This window comes from Cryptomeria japonica, chromosome 6, assembly GCF_030272615.1.
Source record: "Cryptomeria japonica chromosome 6, Sugi_1.0, whole genome shotgun sequence".
NCBI classification, from domain to species: domain Eukaryota; kingdom Viridiplantae; phylum Streptophyta; class Pinopsida; order Cupressales; family Cupressaceae; genus Cryptomeria; species Cryptomeria japonica.
The window spans coordinates 71,387,533-71,408,882 of NC_081410.1; the positions used below are offsets into that span (position 1 = coordinate 71,387,533).

The following is a 21,350-nucleotide window of genomic DNA, read 5'->3' on the forward strand; positions in this document are numbered from 1 at the left end:
TCAGTTTTCATAATTTATGATGCCTAGACAACCATGAGGACTGCCCTGGGAATGCATCAGTCAGCAGATGATGTGAAAGGGCTAGTCGCTGGTTCTTCCCAGCGATGAAGAACCAGCGCCTAGTAAGCATCCCTCCCCATTGCCAACAGGCTGGTACGTCCCTAGGCAAATCCGCTTAAATGTCGAAATGATGAAGTATGTCTCTGTGCAAGTTGTATTAAATCTGCTTTCATTCCTCATATAACAGTAATGAATATAATTTAACTAGTGGCCCAGATTAATTGCTAAATTGGTTCCATGCCTAAAAATGTCTTGCCAAATGAACTAAGCACATCTGTAATGTACAAAAGGGTAAAATGAACTTAATCTTCACGCCAGATAGGTAACCTGCAATATCAGGTTTAGTATGCTGCATTAAAATACACTTTAGTGACAGACAAAAGAATAAAAAATAATTCATTCATTCTCAGACACAACTAATAAGTAAAGAAAAGGAATACTAATTAATGATAGTCATGTTTCTGCAACTAGGCACAAATATAATGAATTAATCCCTACAAATTTATATATAATGGATAAATGTTAACCAAGTAATATAGTCATGAATCTATGTTTTTTGTAGGCATTTATTATCTTCCTGATATCCTCTGTTTGTTAGTACATTCAAGATAATGAGTGCAAGCCAGGGGTATGCTGGGACCATCCTCAGGTGGCCCTATTAGCTCTAAGAGACAGGATGGGTCTGGATGGGTAGCCCAGCCAACCTAGAAAGTTCTCAAAATCTAGAATGGGTTGTGTATGTATTTTGTGCTGCAATAATTATGCCACTTATCTAATATTACTGCTGACATATAAAATGAAATATCTAAATGTTGCAGGAAACCGTAAATCCTTTTGTGGCCCTAAATCCAACCTTTAGTGGATAGATCAGGCCCTAATTATCAAGAAGGCGAGGCAGGTACAACAAAGGTTCATTACAACCAAGCCCAAATTAAGACACTCAAAACCACATAGACCTTCATGGCACACATCGTTTTACATTCACAATAAGAGAAATGTTTTAATTGTTTTGATCCATGTTTTAGGGTTTGGGGAGGAGGGTGAATTTCGCTTTTTGGTCAAACTTAGAAGTCAAAAAGAAAAAAGAAAAAAATGATCAAATTCACTGCAAGTATACCCAGGTTCATCCCAGATGGACCCATAGGTGATTTGCAGGACCCTAGGTAGACCAGATCCAGACCCAAACCAGGAGGCTTTGCCCAATGGACCAGTAACACAGATATAAACAAACATTATATATTATATAAAATGGCTGATTATAAAACTTGCATAAAGCTTTTAAAAAATCTATTTTACTTTCACCCAAGAGGGTTTATATAAAAATCATGCAGCTGGCCCTAAAACAGTGATTCATTCTATTATAAAGAATGACCTACTATTTTAGCTATAGCCTTGTCTTTGCTTAAACCCTCATTAGGGTATAAATTAAAAGAAAAACCCTCACTGTGGTTTAAAATTTCATGCCTAAAAAAGATTTATTCAAAGTATAACTTGAAGAAAATTTAAAATACCCTAACCCCACACAAAAAATGTTAAATCTGCCATTGCTTTGTATTCTTGTAAGTGTTATAGAGCCATAGGAGATATTATGTATGTTTATAGACATAAAAAAAATCAAAATCACTTTTTGAATAGCTCAAGAAAACTTAGGAAATAGCATGGAAATGTGGTGAGCCATGATTACTCAAGGTTAATTGCAGGTCTTTCAAGTCTAATGCTACTAACACACAATGTAAATTACAACCAATGTCACTTGATTCCTCATTTAATAAATTATCATGCACACACAGCCAACATATGCCCATTTTCCCCCATCTTCTCCTTACAACACAGTTATGACAACAATTAAATCATAAATGAGCAAGTACTATCTTCAGAGAATAATTTTGTATGTACCTGGTAACCATGAGACAAATGGCCTCCATGTGGAAGATCAAGTGCCATGATTCGTTCATGTGGCTTCAATAAAGCAGTGTAAGCTTGAAAGTTAGCTGGAGAGCCTGATAATGGTTGCACATTAACTGCAAGAGAGATTAAAAACATGTTAAGTCAACGCATGCTTCTAATAAGGCCATATAAATACAATATAATCAATTTGTTTTACACCGAGTAAAGAAAAAAATATGTTAGTGAAAAAACATGATAAATACATAAGAAATGTGCTAGTTACAAAATATTAAAATTTTCATAAATATTCGCCGATAAGGAGTTTAGCCCAATGAGGATAGATAAATCATAGATTCACAAGTGAAATAGAACCCTTCAAGAAGCAATTAGTTCATACCAAATTTTGATGGAATGGTTAAGGGCGATCCCATCTTGCTAGGGGAGGGCAAATTCTTAGAAATTATCACTGTCGTCAGAAATATGCATTTCTGAAAATCATGGAAAAACCACAAACAATATTGCAGAGATAGAGCCCTCTTGAAGGGTCTCATGAAACTCTTCTATTTTCAAACTAAAGAAATTGAAATACAGGACACTTCAATGTTTAGTATAAATTCTATTAAAAAGGGCAAAGCTAATAAAGCTGTTTATCTATTCGCCAACACAGTTGTCAAACAATCAGAACCACTACAAGTTTATGTCAAGTCCTTATGGAGATCTGGATAAAATGTTTTTTTATCATAATGGCCTGGAGATGAAATGCATTTGACCTGCTTTATTTGATGAGCTAAATTGAGGATGGCATTACGATTTGGATAGCTGCCATATCAATAATTTGTTTGAAATGCTGCTGCAATGCTGTTATGTAGTTTGGATGACATTGTTGGACTTCTGATACATTTGTGCAATGCGTAAGATATCTGTCTCCTCTATTTCTGGAATTTTGTATTCCTGGGTTAATGTTTGCAAAGCTGATATCATGTTTAGAGTTTTGATGAAACACTTCAAGAACAATATTACTAGTATTGTTCAAAAGTATTCAGTTCATGTAATTTGATCTGCACCACCTCAATGGTGTGACACTTGATTTATCTATTCTCTTATTATCATTGCCTGCCATTCAACCCCCATTTAATCATCAAAAAAGATCACAAATATCAAACAATTTGAGGGAATATCAGGTACCCTACTAATGGACCACAGTTTATGAGAAAATGAGAAATCTTAAATTTTCAACATTCCAATTATGGCCTTACCAGTAATAACAGCTGATTATTCTAATTCTTGGCATAGTTCTGCTTCTGTTGATGGAAGCTCAGAAATATTAGGCTTGAATGAGTAGAATTCGAAAGGACAAGAAGCCTGGGTAGTTAATTAATCATAAAGTCTAGAAGGACAATTACAAATTCTTCATATGATATAAACGTGCTTTCAACCTTTTTTCTGTTGGATCTCTATACCTTGTTCTGATGCTTCCATTTTAGCACATGCTAGGAGGTTGTTTGCAAAGATTGCTGAGTTACACTTTCCACTTGTCAGTTACATTCGTTGAGAAATCCCCACAGATTTTTGTGAATCTCTGGTACCAATTACAGTCAATGAAATCACATTTCATTAAGGTATTTTGTCAAGCAATTTAGTTTTTAGTGGGGAAAAAATACTTGACCACCTGCCTCTATGAAACGATAAAATACTTTGTATTCTAGATATTACGGAGAGTGGTTTCTTGATGATAGATAAGCTAGATTGTATGGAGATGAAACTTGTTGTGGCTCCGGCTGTGAATTCATTGGTTAAGCCTAAGCTTATGAAACACCCAGATTAAGAAGTAAGAGTTGCAATTATTTCCTGCATTAGTGAATTTACAAGAATCACAGCTCCTGAAGTTCGATGTGAGGATGACATAATGAAGGAAGTATTTCAGATGATTGGAGTAAGTTTTCATGATTTGGATGATACTAGACATCCTTCTTTTTCCAAGAGAATAAGAATTTTAGAATTTATTGCTAAGATTAGAGCTTGTGTGTTGATGCTTGATCTTGATTGTGATAATTTAAAACTCTAAATGTTCAATTGTTTCTTTGTTATTGTAAGAAATGTTCATGCTGAGAAAATTATAACAGCCATGCAGAAAATCATTTTATGAGAGTGATGATGCTCCCCATCCGCTCTTATCAATTCTATTGTCTAAAGCATACTTTGCAGACTTGAACACGGAGAATACTCGGCAAGCCCAAAATTTTCAACTTGGCAAACCTCAGCAACTTAGAAAGTACTAAAAATAAAAATCTCTTAAAGAAACATATTTTTTTTGTAAAATTCAGCTACAAAATTTATTAAAATAAAAAATAGACATCTCAAAAGAGAAAATGTATGATTTTATAGCAAAAACATGTGAAAAATGTACTTTAACCAGCATTTTATCTGTGTTGACATTATTACCCATGTTTTTTTGCATCTATAAAAAAGCAAGAGTTAAACTTGTGAAAACTTACCCAGCATAAAAAACAGAGAGTACTCGCAAAGTTTGCAAACTATGGTCTAAAGTGAGGAAGGATGACCAAAACTCTTTATCGATTGCAAATGTGTTGGCTAAAATGGTTGTTTGCCAATGTAAAGAAAAGTTGAAACCATATTTGATGATGGGGCATGAGGAAGAGGATGAGAAGTTCATTGCAGAAATTATGTCACATCTCTACAGGCATATGGTGTGAAGTCTCATAATGAATCCATTGAAGGTGTTGCTGCTGTTAATGACGAAGTTGAACTGACTGAAAAATTCAAAACGAGTAGTGATGAGCCCATACATCATTTTTGTAATGACAATTCAGAGTTGAAGTGGGAATTTCCCATGCGGAAAGTGTTCAAGATTGATTTCCAAATAAAATCCAATGAGAGGAAGCTCCAAGATGATCTAGAAGATAGTGAATCTTATTCAAAAATTGAAGAAGAGGGAAATAAGCCCATATTATGTGAAGAACAAAGTTGCCTTGCTGATTTAAAAAAAAAAAAGGCCTAGGGAGTTGCAAGAATTGAAGAATCAGTCTTGTTCACATAAGAGAAAGTGATACAAGTTTTGACAAGAGTTGATGGCACACATAAGTTTATTAAAGACCTCATTTGGAAGGCCTAAGTTGAGAAGAGACAGAAAGGCATGGAGGGAGGCTCCACTTTTGCAGATTCACAAACAGCCAAAGATGCTTGGGAAACAACAAAATCAAACTTCCTACATTTGCTTTTAGACAAGGATCATACCCTCAAGTTTGCAGAAGAGACACTTGATGCATTTAAAGGACAAGAGAAAGAAGTTGATGAGCTCAAATTTGACCTTAAATCTAAAGGAAATTATGTAGAAACTCAGAAAAGCCAAATAGTTTATGCATGGAATAATAATGCTTCATCTTTTCGTTCAAGACATATTACATATATATAGTATTTACTAATCCTATTTTATAGGGAACAACCTCACTATTTAGTTGTGATTGTTACTTACTGTTGGTGTCTGTTTTATCATCTACCAAACATTAGAATAGGATACCCGAAGGCATTCTATCCTCTCCTAAAAAATCACTACTGATTCCAAGGTCTATATGTGTGAACAAGCGACTTTAGTGGAATAGCTTCTTGGGTAGTGTATGCTGAAAATCTCAAGGGGGACTTATGTTTAACAACTATCTAGACTTAGATGGATTTAGCAATTTTAGGCTCTTCTTTTTGGGGGGATTTTCTGAGATTTAGACTTTCAAAAAAAGGGAAAAGAGATTGGGTTAAGAAGGCTAACCTACTCCTACGAACTCCAGAGACGGTATCAACTGGGTGCTCTTGAGAAACCAAACCTTGCTTCGTCACACTAGGGACAACTACACAAAGCCGGTACAATCTTCAATGGGTTGTGCTTATGATCGAGATGTTGAGATGCACAGAGGATGGGCTCAGACTAACTTTGCACGGTAAAATGGAAATCATCCATTTACCAAAAGTATGAGCGGAGATACACCATCAATTGACACTTATCAAATCCTTCATTCAAATTAACAACAATGAAAGCAAATCTATATTAATTTTAACTAGGTGTTGAGGAAATTGAAACCATGCAAATCATTCAAACAATAGGGATTACAAAGCAAGCACACATGCAATATATCATCTGGAAATGACCTTAAGCAACAATACATCAAAAACCTCACACTCTCCAAATGAGAGGAGGCAACCTTAAATAGTTTTTCAAAATAAATGAATGGCTGAGATCAAACAGTGATCAAGGGCCGAGACTGAAAGTTATAAACCCTAATTAGGGTTTCCCAAAATACTATTAGCTCAAATGAATAAGAGGGTGACACATGGCGCAACTGCTAATCTCACTGAGGTGAGTGTCCACTTTCCTCTTTCAGAGATTCGACGTATCTAGACACAATGAGCTTGACCTCCTCCATGGTGACACTTGGCAAACTGCCAATCTGGAAGTCAATGATGTCCACATCGTCGGTACAGGTGGTGAGAATGCTCTCCCACTCAACCGCTTGGGCAAGGAAATTTTCATCGATGAAGAGAAAATTTGCAATTTTCGAGAGATCGCCTTTATCAATCATCCCTGAATTCTTGAAGAAACTAGACTGGATCCTAGCTCTCAAGTTTTCTGCCTACAGATGTTTCTCCCTTATGCTATCCTTCTTCCAGATCTCGGATGCCACATGGAATACCTTGCCCAAGATCTCTCTAACACTTTCCTCTGTCTCAAAGCACTTGGTCTCGAATTTCTTCAGAACTTCAATCCGAGTGACCAAGGCATAGTACCATGTGCTGAAGTCAAACCTGTCTCCGACCTGTATGATATCTGCATCCACTAGGCTTCTCTTCGACAAGCCTCAGATAACCTTCAGGTGTGGGAGTATTTCATTCTAAATTTCATCCACATCCTCCCAATTGGTGGCTAGATCCTGGATACGATTGATCAATGAAGAGGCTGAGTCATGTGCCGATACTAAATTCTCTACCAGTATGTTAGCACGCGCCGAAGCGTCTAAAATCCACTACTTTGCTTGAGTGTACAAGCTCTTCATATCATCATAATCTTTCATCGATCCCTGCTGAAGAGGTTGTGGCGGAGTAACCAGGATCTCATGATTGAGTGGTTTGGTAAGATGGAGAACGTACTTTCTCCACTGCTGGTTTTCTTCTTCAACCTTCTTCCTCTTTTCCTTTTCATGGGCTAGACTTGTCTTCAGAGCGTTGCAAGAGTCGTCGAAATACTGGACCTCTTGGTCCTGGGTGGGCTTGCCCAACTCTATGGTAGTGATCTTGTAGTCATCCGCGGCAACATTGTCCCTAGTCTTTCCTTCTTTGGGCATCGCTATTTGGACTGTCCTGAAACCTGCGTTGTCTCTCTGAATTAGGGAAAACTTTTTGGCAGGCTTGGGTGGTTTAGTTATAGTGGGCTCATTCACCCTCTCCAGAAACGCTGCAGTGACCTCTTCGGAACAAGCTTCCTTGGGGACCTTGGCCTTTATTCTTTCCCTCAGCCAATCCGGAATGGTAGATTGCTCTACAGTATTCCGGTCAAACTCATCATCTGCCTCTCCTGGGTTTGCTAGTATGCCATCCAAGAAGACTGTGGGCGCTTCAGCTTGCTCTCTATCTAGACTTTGGACAACCTCTTCCCCTACTTCCCTAACAGGATGAAAAGGCACTCTGACTTCATCATCAATCATGCAGATGTTCATCTCTTGCTCCCCAATTGCATTACGATCGGGCACAATGGAAGCGGCACTCAGGATGGAGCGGCCTTCGCCGGACTCCCTTCTTTCACCTACAACCCTTTTCCCTGCGACCTTTGTGGAGCTTCCAACGAACTCCTTCCTCTTCCGAGACCCAACACTTTCTGGATTTTGGGCATCACCGGCAAAGGTACAAGGATTGATGGACAGAGCATCATCTACTCCCATCAATTCATAGGTCAAGGTCACACCTTTGGCCTTTAACTGCCTTGTCTTTTTAGACGTCCACCACCTCGAATACTCAACTACCGACCTCATGAGGTCTGCTAGATCTGACTTCTCCTTCATTTTTCATCTTTTCAAAGCCTGGCTGCTGAAGCTATAGGCTTTCCTCCACTTGATCGGTAACGTTGAATACCTCTGTTGCTCTCACCATGCTCAAAGGAATTCTCGACCAGAATCTCTTCCTGATCTCGAAGCTATCGGCTGCATTAGCCCAGTAATCTTCTAGGTCTGGTCTATGCTCAAACGTTGTTCCTTCGACCTTCTTTATCCTGTGGAATGGATCAAAATTCCTTCTTGCCTTGTATTGATAGAAGGGATACCAGGCTAGCTCCTTCTCAACGGTCGCAGCAGCTTGTGATGATGGACATGTTTCCAGCCCATTGCCAATTGTAATTGAGGACGTTCCTGCCTTCTTCTGCTTATCTCTTTGAAGCACTATATACTCCTCCAATTGTCTTACAACCTCGAGCAACACCACTCGGTAGGGTAAGTTGGAAGCTTGTATGGAGGTCCGGAGAATCCCTGGATTCGGAGGTAAGTGAACTTTGGATATTGGATGTACCAATATCCGAACCGACTGATGAAGTCCGTAGACTCTTGAGAGAGTCTCTGGTGCAGCCCGCCTTGCAATGTCCAAGTGATGTGCATAAGGAAAGTATCATTCACTCTTTTGAAATGGAATTCTCTTCCATGTGAAGCTGGGGATAGCAATCATACACTGGAAACTGGTTCTCCTTGTTCCCTACTTCTCCTCTACAAGTGAGACCTTTGTACCTGTAGGTCCTAGCCAAGGAATAGAACAAGTAAGAACTCATGAAGAAAGTCCTATTTCTCTCTAGGTTCCTCAGCTGGCTGTCTAGGTTGTCGCTGATCATCCTGGCCCAGTGTATCATTTGTACTCCATTGATTATTTCATTGATTAAATCATACATCTAGGGTTCGAATGGAGCTCCCTAAGGGCTTCCCATTATTCTATTGAGCAAGACGATCATGTCTCCAATTTCTTCCTTGAAGTATGCTCACACTAGGCTCTTCCTCTGAAGTTTGGAGGCGCCCTTCCTTGGCTTGCTAGCCAGAAATGGTTAACTATGGCATCATATTCCTCCGGATGGTCCTGATACAAACCGTCAACTTCGTCCTTTGTCATATACATTGTGTTGTGATACTCTGGGATCCTGAAGGCCTCTCTGATGGCCTCGTCACTGATGTTCGCCAATATCCTTCCATCAGGTGCAACAATGTCCTTACTGATGGGGTTGTAATGTTTGGCACACTCAACTACTAGTTCATTGCATTGCATGGTTGGGAGGAAGCCAGCAGCATGCACGATGCCACTCTTCATCATCTTTCGCGCAATGGTGGTAGGCACAAGGTTGTCCAGACCAAACATCGCTTCTTGAATTCCCTCAGATTGATGTCTGAGGTTGGTGTCGCTGACGTTCTTCCATTTTGCAGTCATCCTCGACTCCGGAGGAGCATCTTTATCCACTTGGAATTTCATAGTGTCTAGGACCTGCAGACAAACAATGAAATTTTAAGTTAGAAAATAATTTGCAAAATTTCGAAAAAAAAAGGGGCTGCGAAATGGCTAAGTGTCGGAGAATTTCAACTTATACTTAGTCATGAAAACTTGAGATTTCATTTGAAAAACCTTTCAATCTCAAGGATGATCGTGATCGTCAACCAACACTGAGCGTCAAAAACTTTGAAAAACTTTTTATACTTAACCAAAAAAATGATTTTCTTTCCCAAAATTTCGAAAAAAATCATTTCTCAAATTCTTGAAAATATTCAGAAAAAATCCATAAATCTGCATCATGAATTTAGTTTCACCTTCGAATGGGTAGAAGTAGGGCTAGAATTCTCTCAAGAAAACTCCGAAAATTCAGAAAAGGTTAAATAATTCTTCCTCGTACTAGTTGTCTTCCTCCAAAAATCTGTGAAACTTTTTGTCAAAAAGGTTATCCAACTTCCAGCAATGTCAAAAATTTTCTCCAGATCTTCGAACTGAAATAATTTACTAAGCTCTTCTTAGTAACTTCGAACTTGTTGGTGTAAAAATGAAGTTTGTAATGAAGTATTTGTAAATAAAATTAGCTCTTCAATTGGAAACCCTTAAAATCTTCCAACTCATACTTCTAATTCCATCTTCACTCTTTAGGAAAGTGTTGTCATGTTTCCAAGTTTGAAGAAAATATCTTCCAAAGTTTCCAATTTGGTTTATAAGTTTAAATATTTATTAATCTTCCAATATTCTCTTCCGAAAACTTTCCATTTTGGATTTGGGTGCGAAATCCTTACCAATCTTCCAATATTCTTCTTTTAAAAACTTTCCATTTTGGTCTTTGAGTTCGAAATCTTGGAGGAGTTTTGTGACATCATGTTGATTTTGTTTGATTTTTCATGTGTAAGTGGACTTTTGGAGGCTTACCTTCTTCCTCAAACTTTGGCGAACTTTCCTTACCTTCCCAAGGCATGGCGGAGTTTGAGAAGGTCTCCACATGGCCTAGGCAGACTTTTGTGCTACTTCCACCATAGGCGGAGTTTTGAACGAGCCCCATGGCGGAGTTTGGTGGCATCTCCCCAAGACATGGCGGAATTTGGTGTCACCTCCACCAAGGCGGACTTTGAGGGCTCCAATATGCTTGGAGGGCGGAGTTTAGACTTGGCTTCTATCTACCTTGAGCGGACTTTGATGATAACTCTTCAAGCATGGCGGAGTTTGAGGGGTCCTCAACATTGGGCGGACTTCTAGCTAACCTTCTTCATGGCGGACTTCTAAGACCTTACCCCATGGGCCTCCCAACCTGACCTATACATGGCGGAGTTTGGATACCTCTATGGCAGACTTTGAGCAAAGCTCAATCAAGGCGAAGTTTTAGTTAAGGCATAGGGCGGACTTTGGAACACATCCCCTAGGGTGGACTTTAGACAAGGCTCCCACCACTTGACATGCTTGGGCGGACTTTAGGCTATACCCCTATGGCGGACTTCTAAGACACCTCTTCAACATTTGAAGACCTTGGGCGGAGTTTAGAAGGTCTTCCACGTGGCTATGGCGGAGTTTGAAGACCACTCCCAAGGCTTCTCCAAGACAATGGCGGACTTTGGAGCGCTCTCTTGGTGACCTTCTATCCTAGGGTGGAGTTTAGAGGGTCCTCCTTCATGGCGGACTTTGGAGTGTTGGCCTTCATGGCGGTAGGATAGGGCGAAGTTTATTGATGACTCTTTCACATGGCCTAGGGCGGACTTAGAGGGTCCTCCTTCAGGGTATGGCGGAGTTTGGAGGTGTTCCCACATGACCTCACACACACACATGGCGGAGTCTAGGTGCCTCTCTTCATGGCTTCCCACACACATGGCATCATTTATACAAGGCTCAAGGCGGACTTTGAAGGGTCTTCAACACATGGCGGACTTTTGGAGGGTCTTCTCTTCATGGCCTCCTGCATCATGGCGGAGTTTGAACCTGCAAAAACCCTTGTTAGCCAAACTTAGAAGAATTCTTAGAAAAATTTCAAAATTTCATAGCTTAATCAAATTTAACCGAATTAACTTGAAATTTGAAATCCATGCCTAGGTGGATCATCTGAGGCATCACGCCCCCTAAAATGCAGGGATTTGGCTTTTTAGGTCAGAACTTGGAATTTTTGGATCTTGGTCAAGGCAGGTCAGTTGCAGCAATGCAAACCCTAAGTACCCATTCTGAAAAAGCCAAAAAGCAAACTTTCTAAAAATAGCCATATCGGGGATTGGGCTAGAAATGCCAAAAACAAAACTTCCTAAAAAATAGGAAAAAAGCAAAAACGCAAACTTTCTAAAAATAGAAAGTTGTTCAAATTCGTCCAAATCGATTGTGATCTTCGTCCTTTGGCCTCTCTAAGCGCTTTGAAGGTGTCCTGACTCTAGAATCACTTGGTTTGCAAAAACTAACTTCCAATCTTAGGACTTGAAATGTTCAAAACTGAGCAAGGCTTGGTAAAACTGAAGCGAAAGGTCATGGGATACTAACAAAAACCCTAGAAAGCAAGAAAAGAGAGGGTCCCCATTTGCAATGGGGCAATGTGTGAAAAAGGTCACAACACTTACGTAACAATACACAACTCACACCATATGAATTGTTAAAACAACTCAAACCATAATATATATTATTGTTAATATAACAATAATATTTTTATACACTAACATTTATATAATAATAATTATTCACATAATTATTATTTACACACATTCATGGAGCACTAACTTAAATTTCCTAACATTCCCCCCCTTAGTGCGAACTTGGTAGAATAACATTACACACTCCTCTGCAGTATGCTCACCCTTGTGGCATGTCCAACTGACTCATGACCTTGATCCAAAGAAAGGCTCTCTCCTCCCATGGTTTTAAACAGGCTTACCACTAACCTTGACGTGAACAAAAACCTTCACCATCTATCCACCTCTTGTAGTTTTCTGGATCCTCCCACAAACCCTTTCAAGATCCATGAACTGACGTACATTGGTGCTTATATTTCTCCAACATCAGGGGAAATTATAGGAAGTGCAACCAAAAACAAAACATGGAACGATTTCACATTACATCTATGAGAACCAAATGTTGTTCTCAATTGCTGTCATTGTTGTCGACCACTGCCACCTAATCTCGAAAAGCATAGGAAACTGCCACTGCCACTAGAAGTTGCCCCTGACTTTAGCCGATTTAGCTCAAAATGGAAATGGAACATTGATGTTATGTTCCCCCCCACGATGTGAAATTTCCACTTATTCACACCACAACTGAAAAAAATGTCACCATGCCTAATGCACGGCCCCGTCGTTGGTGACTGACGAGAGGTTGTTGAATGTCCTCCAAACTCCAGTTAATTTGCTACAGACTTAGCAAATTTGGCTTAATTTTATGACGCCCCCCTTAATATGGACGTCGCGTACAAGCGATAGTGCATCCAATTACAATAAAAGCAATGCTTATTTTGATGATTTTTTACACTTTTTGCGTTTTGAAACCATACTCTTAATGACACAAGAATTATTGACTTATTAAAAATACTCTACTCTAAACAAAATGATACTACTAAACTTTGACTTATAGATGTAGCTTACTTAGACTCAAAAATATCTAAGGATCTTCACACATAGTAGTAACAAAACTTAACATAAATACGCACCCTCATTGGTAGAGTATGACATTGGCGGTCTGTCTATATCTCATTGAAGAGATCGTGATATTGGCAACCGACTAAAGACGTGATTTCTTGGCTTCCAGCACTGTGATTGGTTGAAGAGACATTGACACCATTATGAATACATCGATTTGGAGGGTCGACTTCTACACACAAAAAAAGTCGTGATACCTATTTCATCCTTGGCTTTAAGGTCATTTGCAGCCTTTATGCACTAATCACAGAGGAAGAAGATATGTATTTATCAATGTTACAACCAATAGCAAGAAGCACCGGTCCCTTCAACACACTGAACCTAGATCAGAGTTAATGCACTGCTCATAACAATAAACAAGGAAGAGCTTCGCCACATCACACAGATTTGATCACATGTAATTATGGCCTCACTGATCCAAGCCTTAATGCCATAACCTTAGTCATAAACCACACAACACCAAGACTATCAATGTGAACGATAAAAGAGCCCGATCCCCTCAAGAAGAGCCACTGATAAAATAATTAGCTCGATCCTTATAGAGCAATGTACGATAGCACCTCAGGATGTATGAAAAAACCATTGGGCTTTCAATATAGCTAGCAAATACTTATACACCGCTCCACAAATCAGCAAGCACAAACTGCAATCCAAGAGGGAGATATGACAAAAGAAGATACCAATCTTCTAGAGCCAACAAAAATCCGGTCTCATTGAACAATAAATGAGGGTACCAATAATATCAATGCCACGCCTGCCACAGATCGCAGGTCTGAAGTCAAGTGCCAAACACAGAAACACAGGCTAACAGATAGTAATGTGTTGATCCAAATCAAAATATAAATGAAGCTCGATAGATCTGGATATTATTTTTACATCTATGTACTTTTATAATAATCTCCTCTCCATTTTTTATCACCTAAGCATTAGTGATCTATAATCCCTCTAATCAACCCGGCTCTGATACCATAAAGGAAATTATGTAGAAACTCAGAAAAGCCAAATAGTTTATGCATGGAATAATAATGCTTCATCTTTTCATTCAAGACATATTACATATATAAAGGATTTACTAATCCTATTTTATAGGGAACAACCTCCCTATTTAGTTGTGATTGTTACTTACGTAACAATACACAACTCACACCATATGAGTTGTTAAAACAACTCAAACCATAATATATATTATTGTTAATATAACGATAATATTTTTATATACTAACATTTATAGAGTAATAATTATTCACATAATTATTATTTATCCACATTCATGGAGCACTGACTTAAATTTCCTAACAAAATCAACAAAGCATTCGCTAGAAAGTGTCCAAATGACACTTTTAGAAGTGAAAAATCAGCTTGATGTTGCAAAACAATTTAGGACGCAAGAGAATGAGGAAAGAGCTGAAGAAATCAAGCAAGTAATTGCAGAGCTTGATTGCCTTTAAAAAGATTTTGATTTAGAACATCTTCTAAAGAAATCAAAGGTTGCTTGTACATTTTGGATCAACGGGAAGATCGGTTTGAGTTTGAGGTCAGAAATGATTTTCAATTTGTTGATAATCATGTTTTCGAGATGTTAAAAGGATGCCCACACCTCTAACTTTGATAAGATACATGGAGAAAGCTATTGGGTGTGGTTGATGCCAAGGAGGAAGTACTCAAGTAAGGGGATGAGCAAAAGTTTGACTCCAAAAAGATATACGAGGGAAACAATGAAGTTTAGGCTTCAAGGATGATAAACAACAAGTATTTGGGTAGAGGTAAGGCTAAAAGTCCAACTTCAATAAAGTAACTTAGTGAAAAATATTGGGTTGGGAGTCAACAATCGGGAAAGATCATTATAAAGTACTCAAGGGAAAGTTTGAATTGTCAATCCTAATAGAAAACATAGTAGATTGAATCAAGGATCGAAGTTCAAGGGAATGAAGGAATTGATACTCAAGTATGGGCAGGCCGAAAAATTAGATAAAGTCAAAGGAACAAGTGCAACTTAGTAGGTATGCCAAGAATAAAAATTATAAACAAAACCATCCATAAGGCATGCAAACAAGAACAAATCCAAACTCACAATCCCAATATGGTAACGTAGTGCAAAGTGTTAGGGATTAGAGTTCAAAGATACCCCATACATGGTACCATATCAAGAGTACACTTGCATCTCTGACTCAAAAAAATTTTACATAGGAAAACGTTCGAAGTCGAGGATTGGGGATACCAAGGAAAAGGGACCTGAATAAGAACAAGTCCGAAAGTCTAACATTTTAATTTGGAAACTCGTCTTCCTTCCTTAGCCATTTTTTCTTGTGAAACTGAAGGGAACAAGGAAAGGAATCAAACTTGGGCATTAATGGCAAAAGTTTTGGAGTTTCAAGGTTCAAGGATTGAAAATACTGAAAGTGGATACTTGGGGAAAGAGATGGCCAAACACTCAACTCTGATAAAACAACTTAGCAAAATGTTTCAAGAGTTGGGATGTTATGTCCCCTTTCTAGGTGACGAGATGAGCAAAGGGTTGACCTATCACTCAAGTTTCCGTAGGTCAACCAGATGGTTAGGGGACTCAATCTGAGGGGCATATAGCTTTGCAGGGAATCAGTGAACCATTTTGAGCGTTTACACGACAATTCCTACTTTTTAGGGAAATCTCCTATTTTTTAGGGAGAACTCGCAGTTCACTAGATGATCACTCGGGGGCCCAAAGAGCAAAGCAGGAGCCTCTTGAGCAATTTCTGGAGTTTGGAGTGAGGTTCCTATTTTTTAGGGCGAGTTCCTATTTTTTAGGAGGAACTGCCAGTTAGCCTACACGACTCAGGCAGCATCGGAGATCACAATGGTTCAGACGGAATTCAGTTTGGAGCCTAGATTTGGATTTTATGATTCCTAAGTTTGGAATTAAATAAATTAATAACAAAGTGATATCATAAGTCACTTTATAATAAAATAAGTTATAATAATTTGTGGTCCTTTTCCTAGGCATATGAGCATAAAATGTTGTAATAAAAAGGGGACAACATTATAATAATAAAATATAATGCCTAAGGGGTCGATTTTTTAGGAAGACTTGTGTTTTATTAAAAATAATAAATTGAAAATATGGAAACCCTAAAAGTGACGCCTAGGGTTTGGAGCCTTTTTAAAAAGGCATTTGGAGATCATTTTGCATGATTATTATTTTTTTTTTTCATCAAATCTTCTTGGAAGCAACCTGCAATCAGCAGAGCAGCGATTGTTTGTGAGATTGGGGACGAAAACACTCAGCTCTAGGGTGATTGGACGTAACCCCAGCCACATGCAACACATAGGCACACAAAAGTATCTTCATTCAGGCCATTGAGGGCCAAAATCTTGAAGTTTGCTGACTGATACAGCAATCAGTGTATGCACAGCAGATCTGGGCAGTTCAGAGGCCTTTACCAGCAAATTGGATACCGATTTTAGCAGGCCGTACCATCTATAGCAGGGCCGTACCTCCCATTCATGCCTGGGGAGGCTAAATAAATAATTAGAGGGGTTTTAGTGGTGGAAATAAAGTCTGAAATTATTGTCAGACATTAATAACAGCAGATCATCAGTTATTTCAAGGAAATTGCAACGTGTGACCTACATCAGCATTTCATTGGAGAAAATTGATCAATTCTAGAGACCTTGCCTGGCAACCTTGGAGAATTTGCATCAAATCTGCCATTTATTCATTCATTTGTTTTAGATAATTATTAGTGAAGCCAATAAATAACTTTGGAGCAATAGATAGCACTTGGAGGCTCCAGTATTGCTCAGTGCATCACTTCCAACAATAAAATAAGCTCATCCAAGCTAGCATGGGATACCTGGTAGGCCAATTTTGGCTTTGGATGTCATAAATAGTTATTTCTTTGAATTTGTAAAATGCTGGTAATAAAATCAGAATTCTGAGTTTTCATTTCGGTCAATTACTCTTTCATGTATTGCATTATATTTTCATTCCTCATTGGCAAACCAAAAAGCAAAACTGAAAAACCTCAAAAACCAAAAAAAATACTTCGCTGGTCAAAGATTGAAAATCAAACCAAAACCATTAATTTCGGCAAGATTCCTAGTTGGCATCTACCCAATTAAGGATAGATCCAAACCTTTGATCCCAATAAAATAGTTAGTAAAAGTATCAAGGATCAAGGTTTGGGGGGAACGTGGAAACGATAAATTGGCCAGCAAATGTCCAAAATTCCAATGCGTAAAGCAACTCAAGTACAAATTGCAAAGAATCAAGGATCAAGAGGAAGGCATACCAAGTAGCAAGGTAAGGGTAAGGTCAAAAGTCCAACACAACAAAGAAATAATGCAAGGGGTCAAAACTTCAAAGATTGGGGTGATCATGAAAATGGTACCTAGGGAAGGAAAACTCCAAAAATTTGGCACAAGAAGGAAGTTAAGGTAAACTATTTGGGCTTCAAAGATTGAGGGTGACAGGCAAATGATGTTCTAGTAAGGGAAGCCCTGAAAGTCCAACAACTTTGCACAAATTTAAGAATTGAACAATACACCCCCCACACTTAGACCTTTTGAGATTTTACCACATCCAACACATTGATAAGCACATAAAGGATGACAATGGACATGCTTAGACAATTTTGTGACAAAGGGAATACCCACTTAGAATCTCTTAGAATGATTATAAATGGTGGATTAACACATGGCAACTACATTTTCAAGCATGTGAATTGGAAAATGATTTATAATGCATAGAAAAGTGCGATAAAAGAAAAAAAAGTTCATCTTTGCAATCATAACCATAAAGATAAAACCAAATTCGCTTATAGTTTAAACCATAGTAGCAAAAATCGTTTGGGGAAAAAATCAGCAAACCAAAAGTATAAGATTTTTTGAAAAAATGGGGAGAAAATCAGATATAAAAAAATATAAAAAATTGTAGAAAAGAAGACAAAAACTATTTTTTTAAATAACTTAAGGGCATTTCCATAGCATAGAGATATAAAGAGAAAATAAAATAGAGTTTAACCCATGAATTGTAGAAAATATTTTTTTGTTGTTTACATTCATATTGCTGATTACATAGGTAAATATTCAGTTAACTTTTTAAGAGGGCAGTCACCAAATACACCAAATAGTTGTCTAAGTCTGAGATCAAATATTAACTAAGTCTATAAAGCAACTGAGATCAAAAGTTAATAGACAAATAGTAAAAGCGGAAGCAATTTTGAAGTGATCCAAGAATTTCATTGTGATTGAAGCAAGGAGTTTTGTAGGTTTAATTCAATATTTTAGAAAGCTTATCAAATCATATTCCACAATTGCAATGTTTTATTTCATAGCAACAAAAATTGTTTGGGGTATAAATCGGCAAACAAAAAGAATAAGATTTTTTGAAAAAATGGATTTTAAAAAATCATAAAAAATTGTAAAAAAATAGACACAAACTACTTTTTTTTTTAACTTAAGGCCATTTCCATAGCATAGAGATATAGAGAGTAAATAAAATAGAGTTTAACCCATGAATTGTAGAGAATAGATTTTTGTTGTTTATATTGATATTGCTGATTACATAGGCAAATATTCATTTAACTTTTTTAAAGGGCAGTCACCAAATACACCAAGTAGTTGTCTAAGTCTGAGATCAAAGATTAGCTGAGTCTATGAAGTAGCTAAGAACAAAATTTATCAGACAGAGATCCAACTATTGTTAGGAATTTAGTAAAAGAGGAAGACATTTTGAAGTGATCCAAGACTTTCATTGTGATTGAGGCAAGGAGTTTTCTAGGGCTACGTCAATATTTGAGAAAGCTTATCAAATCATATTCCACATTGCAATGCTTCATATTCCCTAATGGCAATTGGTAAGTCTTTTATATGGGGTAGAATTCAACAAAAATCATCTATTTAGCTTAAGTAAAAGATTAGCAAGCCACTAGTTTTCAATAACTAACTTGCAACTACTATTTTAGGTAGAGACAAATTTTAATGATTGTGTGTTGGAAGCTCATTTATTACCTAATGAATTGGATATATTGCTCACATAATGAATTGTATGTCTTTGTTTGAGCAAAAATTAACTATATCAATTATAAATTATAAATCATGTATCCATATCTATATATATATATTATATGTCTTCGAACATTTAGTGTTGTGGTAGAAACACTCCATTGGTAAGGCAGCCACCAAGGTACAAGCCCCTGCTCGGCCATTGAGCTCGCGGGATTTCTGACTTTGTTAGATCGTTGAGCTCGTGGGTTTGAACAAGTGAAGTGTGGGGAATGATGAAACCCCCGAAAATGGACGAAATAACAAACTTTTTGTTAGAGTTATCTTGTATTAGTTAATAATTATTTATTTAATTATTAGTATATTATACTCTACGCTTAAGCTAAACTTAGGCATTTAATAATTATTCTAATTATTAAATACACTTTATCCCTTTAGGGTTTCTTTAGGGTTGCACATCTTTAGGGTTGCATATTCTCCTTTTATAAGGATTGTATTGTACTTTTTAATTCTATTCCCTCTCTGAATGATAATCTTTTTTTTCAGAGCCATTACTGTGTTTTTGTCTCCAATCTTCTCTTATGACAGGTATTTTGCTTCCAAGTGCTCTTGGGATCTCTGAAGTTGTATTTTCTCAACTTCTTCATGGTATCAAAGCTTACATCTGTTGTTACTTGTTAAGTTCTTTCAAAATTCTGTGATCAAAAATAGAAGAGATGGAGATATGATCTGAAAGTTGTATTTTTATCTGCTATAGTGTGATTTTAAAGATGCACCACACTTATCAATTTTGGTGTATGCATCCTCCTCAATGTAAGCATGTTATATAAGTGGATGAGGGGTTACGTAGTGAAGAGATATGTCTTCCCACGTGGGAAGACATATCTCTTCCCTACGTACCTCTCACCACAGCACATAAACTAATCATTCTTTACTTACCCAATCGGAAGGAGTGTGACTTGTTTGAGAATCGCTTTACCACCCGATACCATGAACCCGTTGGTCAAGTGCGATAAGTTAACTTTGGTTTTATTTATCATTTGTTAACGTATATATTACAAGTTAACATATTAGTATATGTAATCAAATTAATATATATCGGAAGCATGAAATAGCACGACCGATGTTACAAAAATTAACACTCCCTCTTAACTAGGGAGGACACATTTCATGTTAGAGAAAACATCACAATTCATCCATTGATTGTGAAGAGAAGAGATATCACACCATAGTGATATTCAGAGATATGGATCAACAATGAATATCAAGTCTCATGATACTCACCATAACTCATAGTTATCAAGTAAGGTATGTGCACTGGCATCAAGTCACATGATGCCTACCATACTGATAATGATTTCATGGCATGTCCACGAATATTATGTTCATAATATTCACCATGAAAATCTCTATCATAATTATGGTTAAATAATGATATCAACCAACAGATATCTACCATAATGTCTCAGAGATATATATACTATCATGACATGTCCACAGATATCAAGTCACATGATATCCATCAAGATAGTTAAATTGATAATTGTAAAATCGTCACCTTACAATATCAATTTGAAACAAGTGTTCATTATTGAAAAGTTGTCACCCTTCAATAATGTTCACAGAAGGCCCATGCAGTCATGGAGTCACACACATGACAAATAAAAGAGTTTACACACTAAACATCTTTAAATAAAATAGTATATCAAAATAAATGAGACTCTCAAAATTAAATAACATTTTCAACCATACCAAGTTTATCTCTAAAGTGTTCAATCTTGATCCTGGAGAGAGGTTTGGTAAGAATGTCTGCAATCTGATCACCTGTACTAATATAATTCAGTCGGATCACATTCTTTTCCACCATATCTCGAACATAGTGATAAGGAATCTCAATGTGTTTAGACCTGTCATGAAATACTGGATTCATTGAAAGCTTGATGCAACTCTGATTGTCACAGTAGATGACAGTAGGATTTACGGGCTGACCAAACAGCCCTACAAGCAATTTCCGAAGCCATACAGCTTCTCTTGCTCCCATGGAGACTGCAATGTATTCAACTTCTGTAGAACTCTGAACAACTGAAGATTGTTTTCTACATATCCATGAGATCATTCCTGATCATAAACTGAAGCAACATCCTGATGTGCTTTTCTTGTCAACTATGCTTCCAGCCCAATCAGAATCAGTGAATCCATGTAGGTCAAGTTCTACATGTTTATATTTCAAACCAAAACCAATAGTTCCTCGAAGATATCTCAGAA

The 21,350-nt window shown here is 37.5% G+C and overlaps 1 protein-coding gene across 1 annotated transcript in view; it reads right to left on the minus strand.

Annotated features, from left to right (window-relative positions):
* LOC131064203 (serine hydroxymethyltransferase, mitochondrial) overlaps window positions 1-21,350 on the minus strand; it is a 109,854-nt gene that overhangs the window by 62,252 nt on the left and 26,252 nt on the right. The window contains exon 6 of the mRNA XM_057998258.2: window positions 1,957-2,081. Coding sequence (XP_057854241.1) covers window positions 1,957-2,081 — 125 coding nt within the window. The remainder of the gene's footprint in view (window positions 1-1,956; window positions 2,082-21,350) is intronic.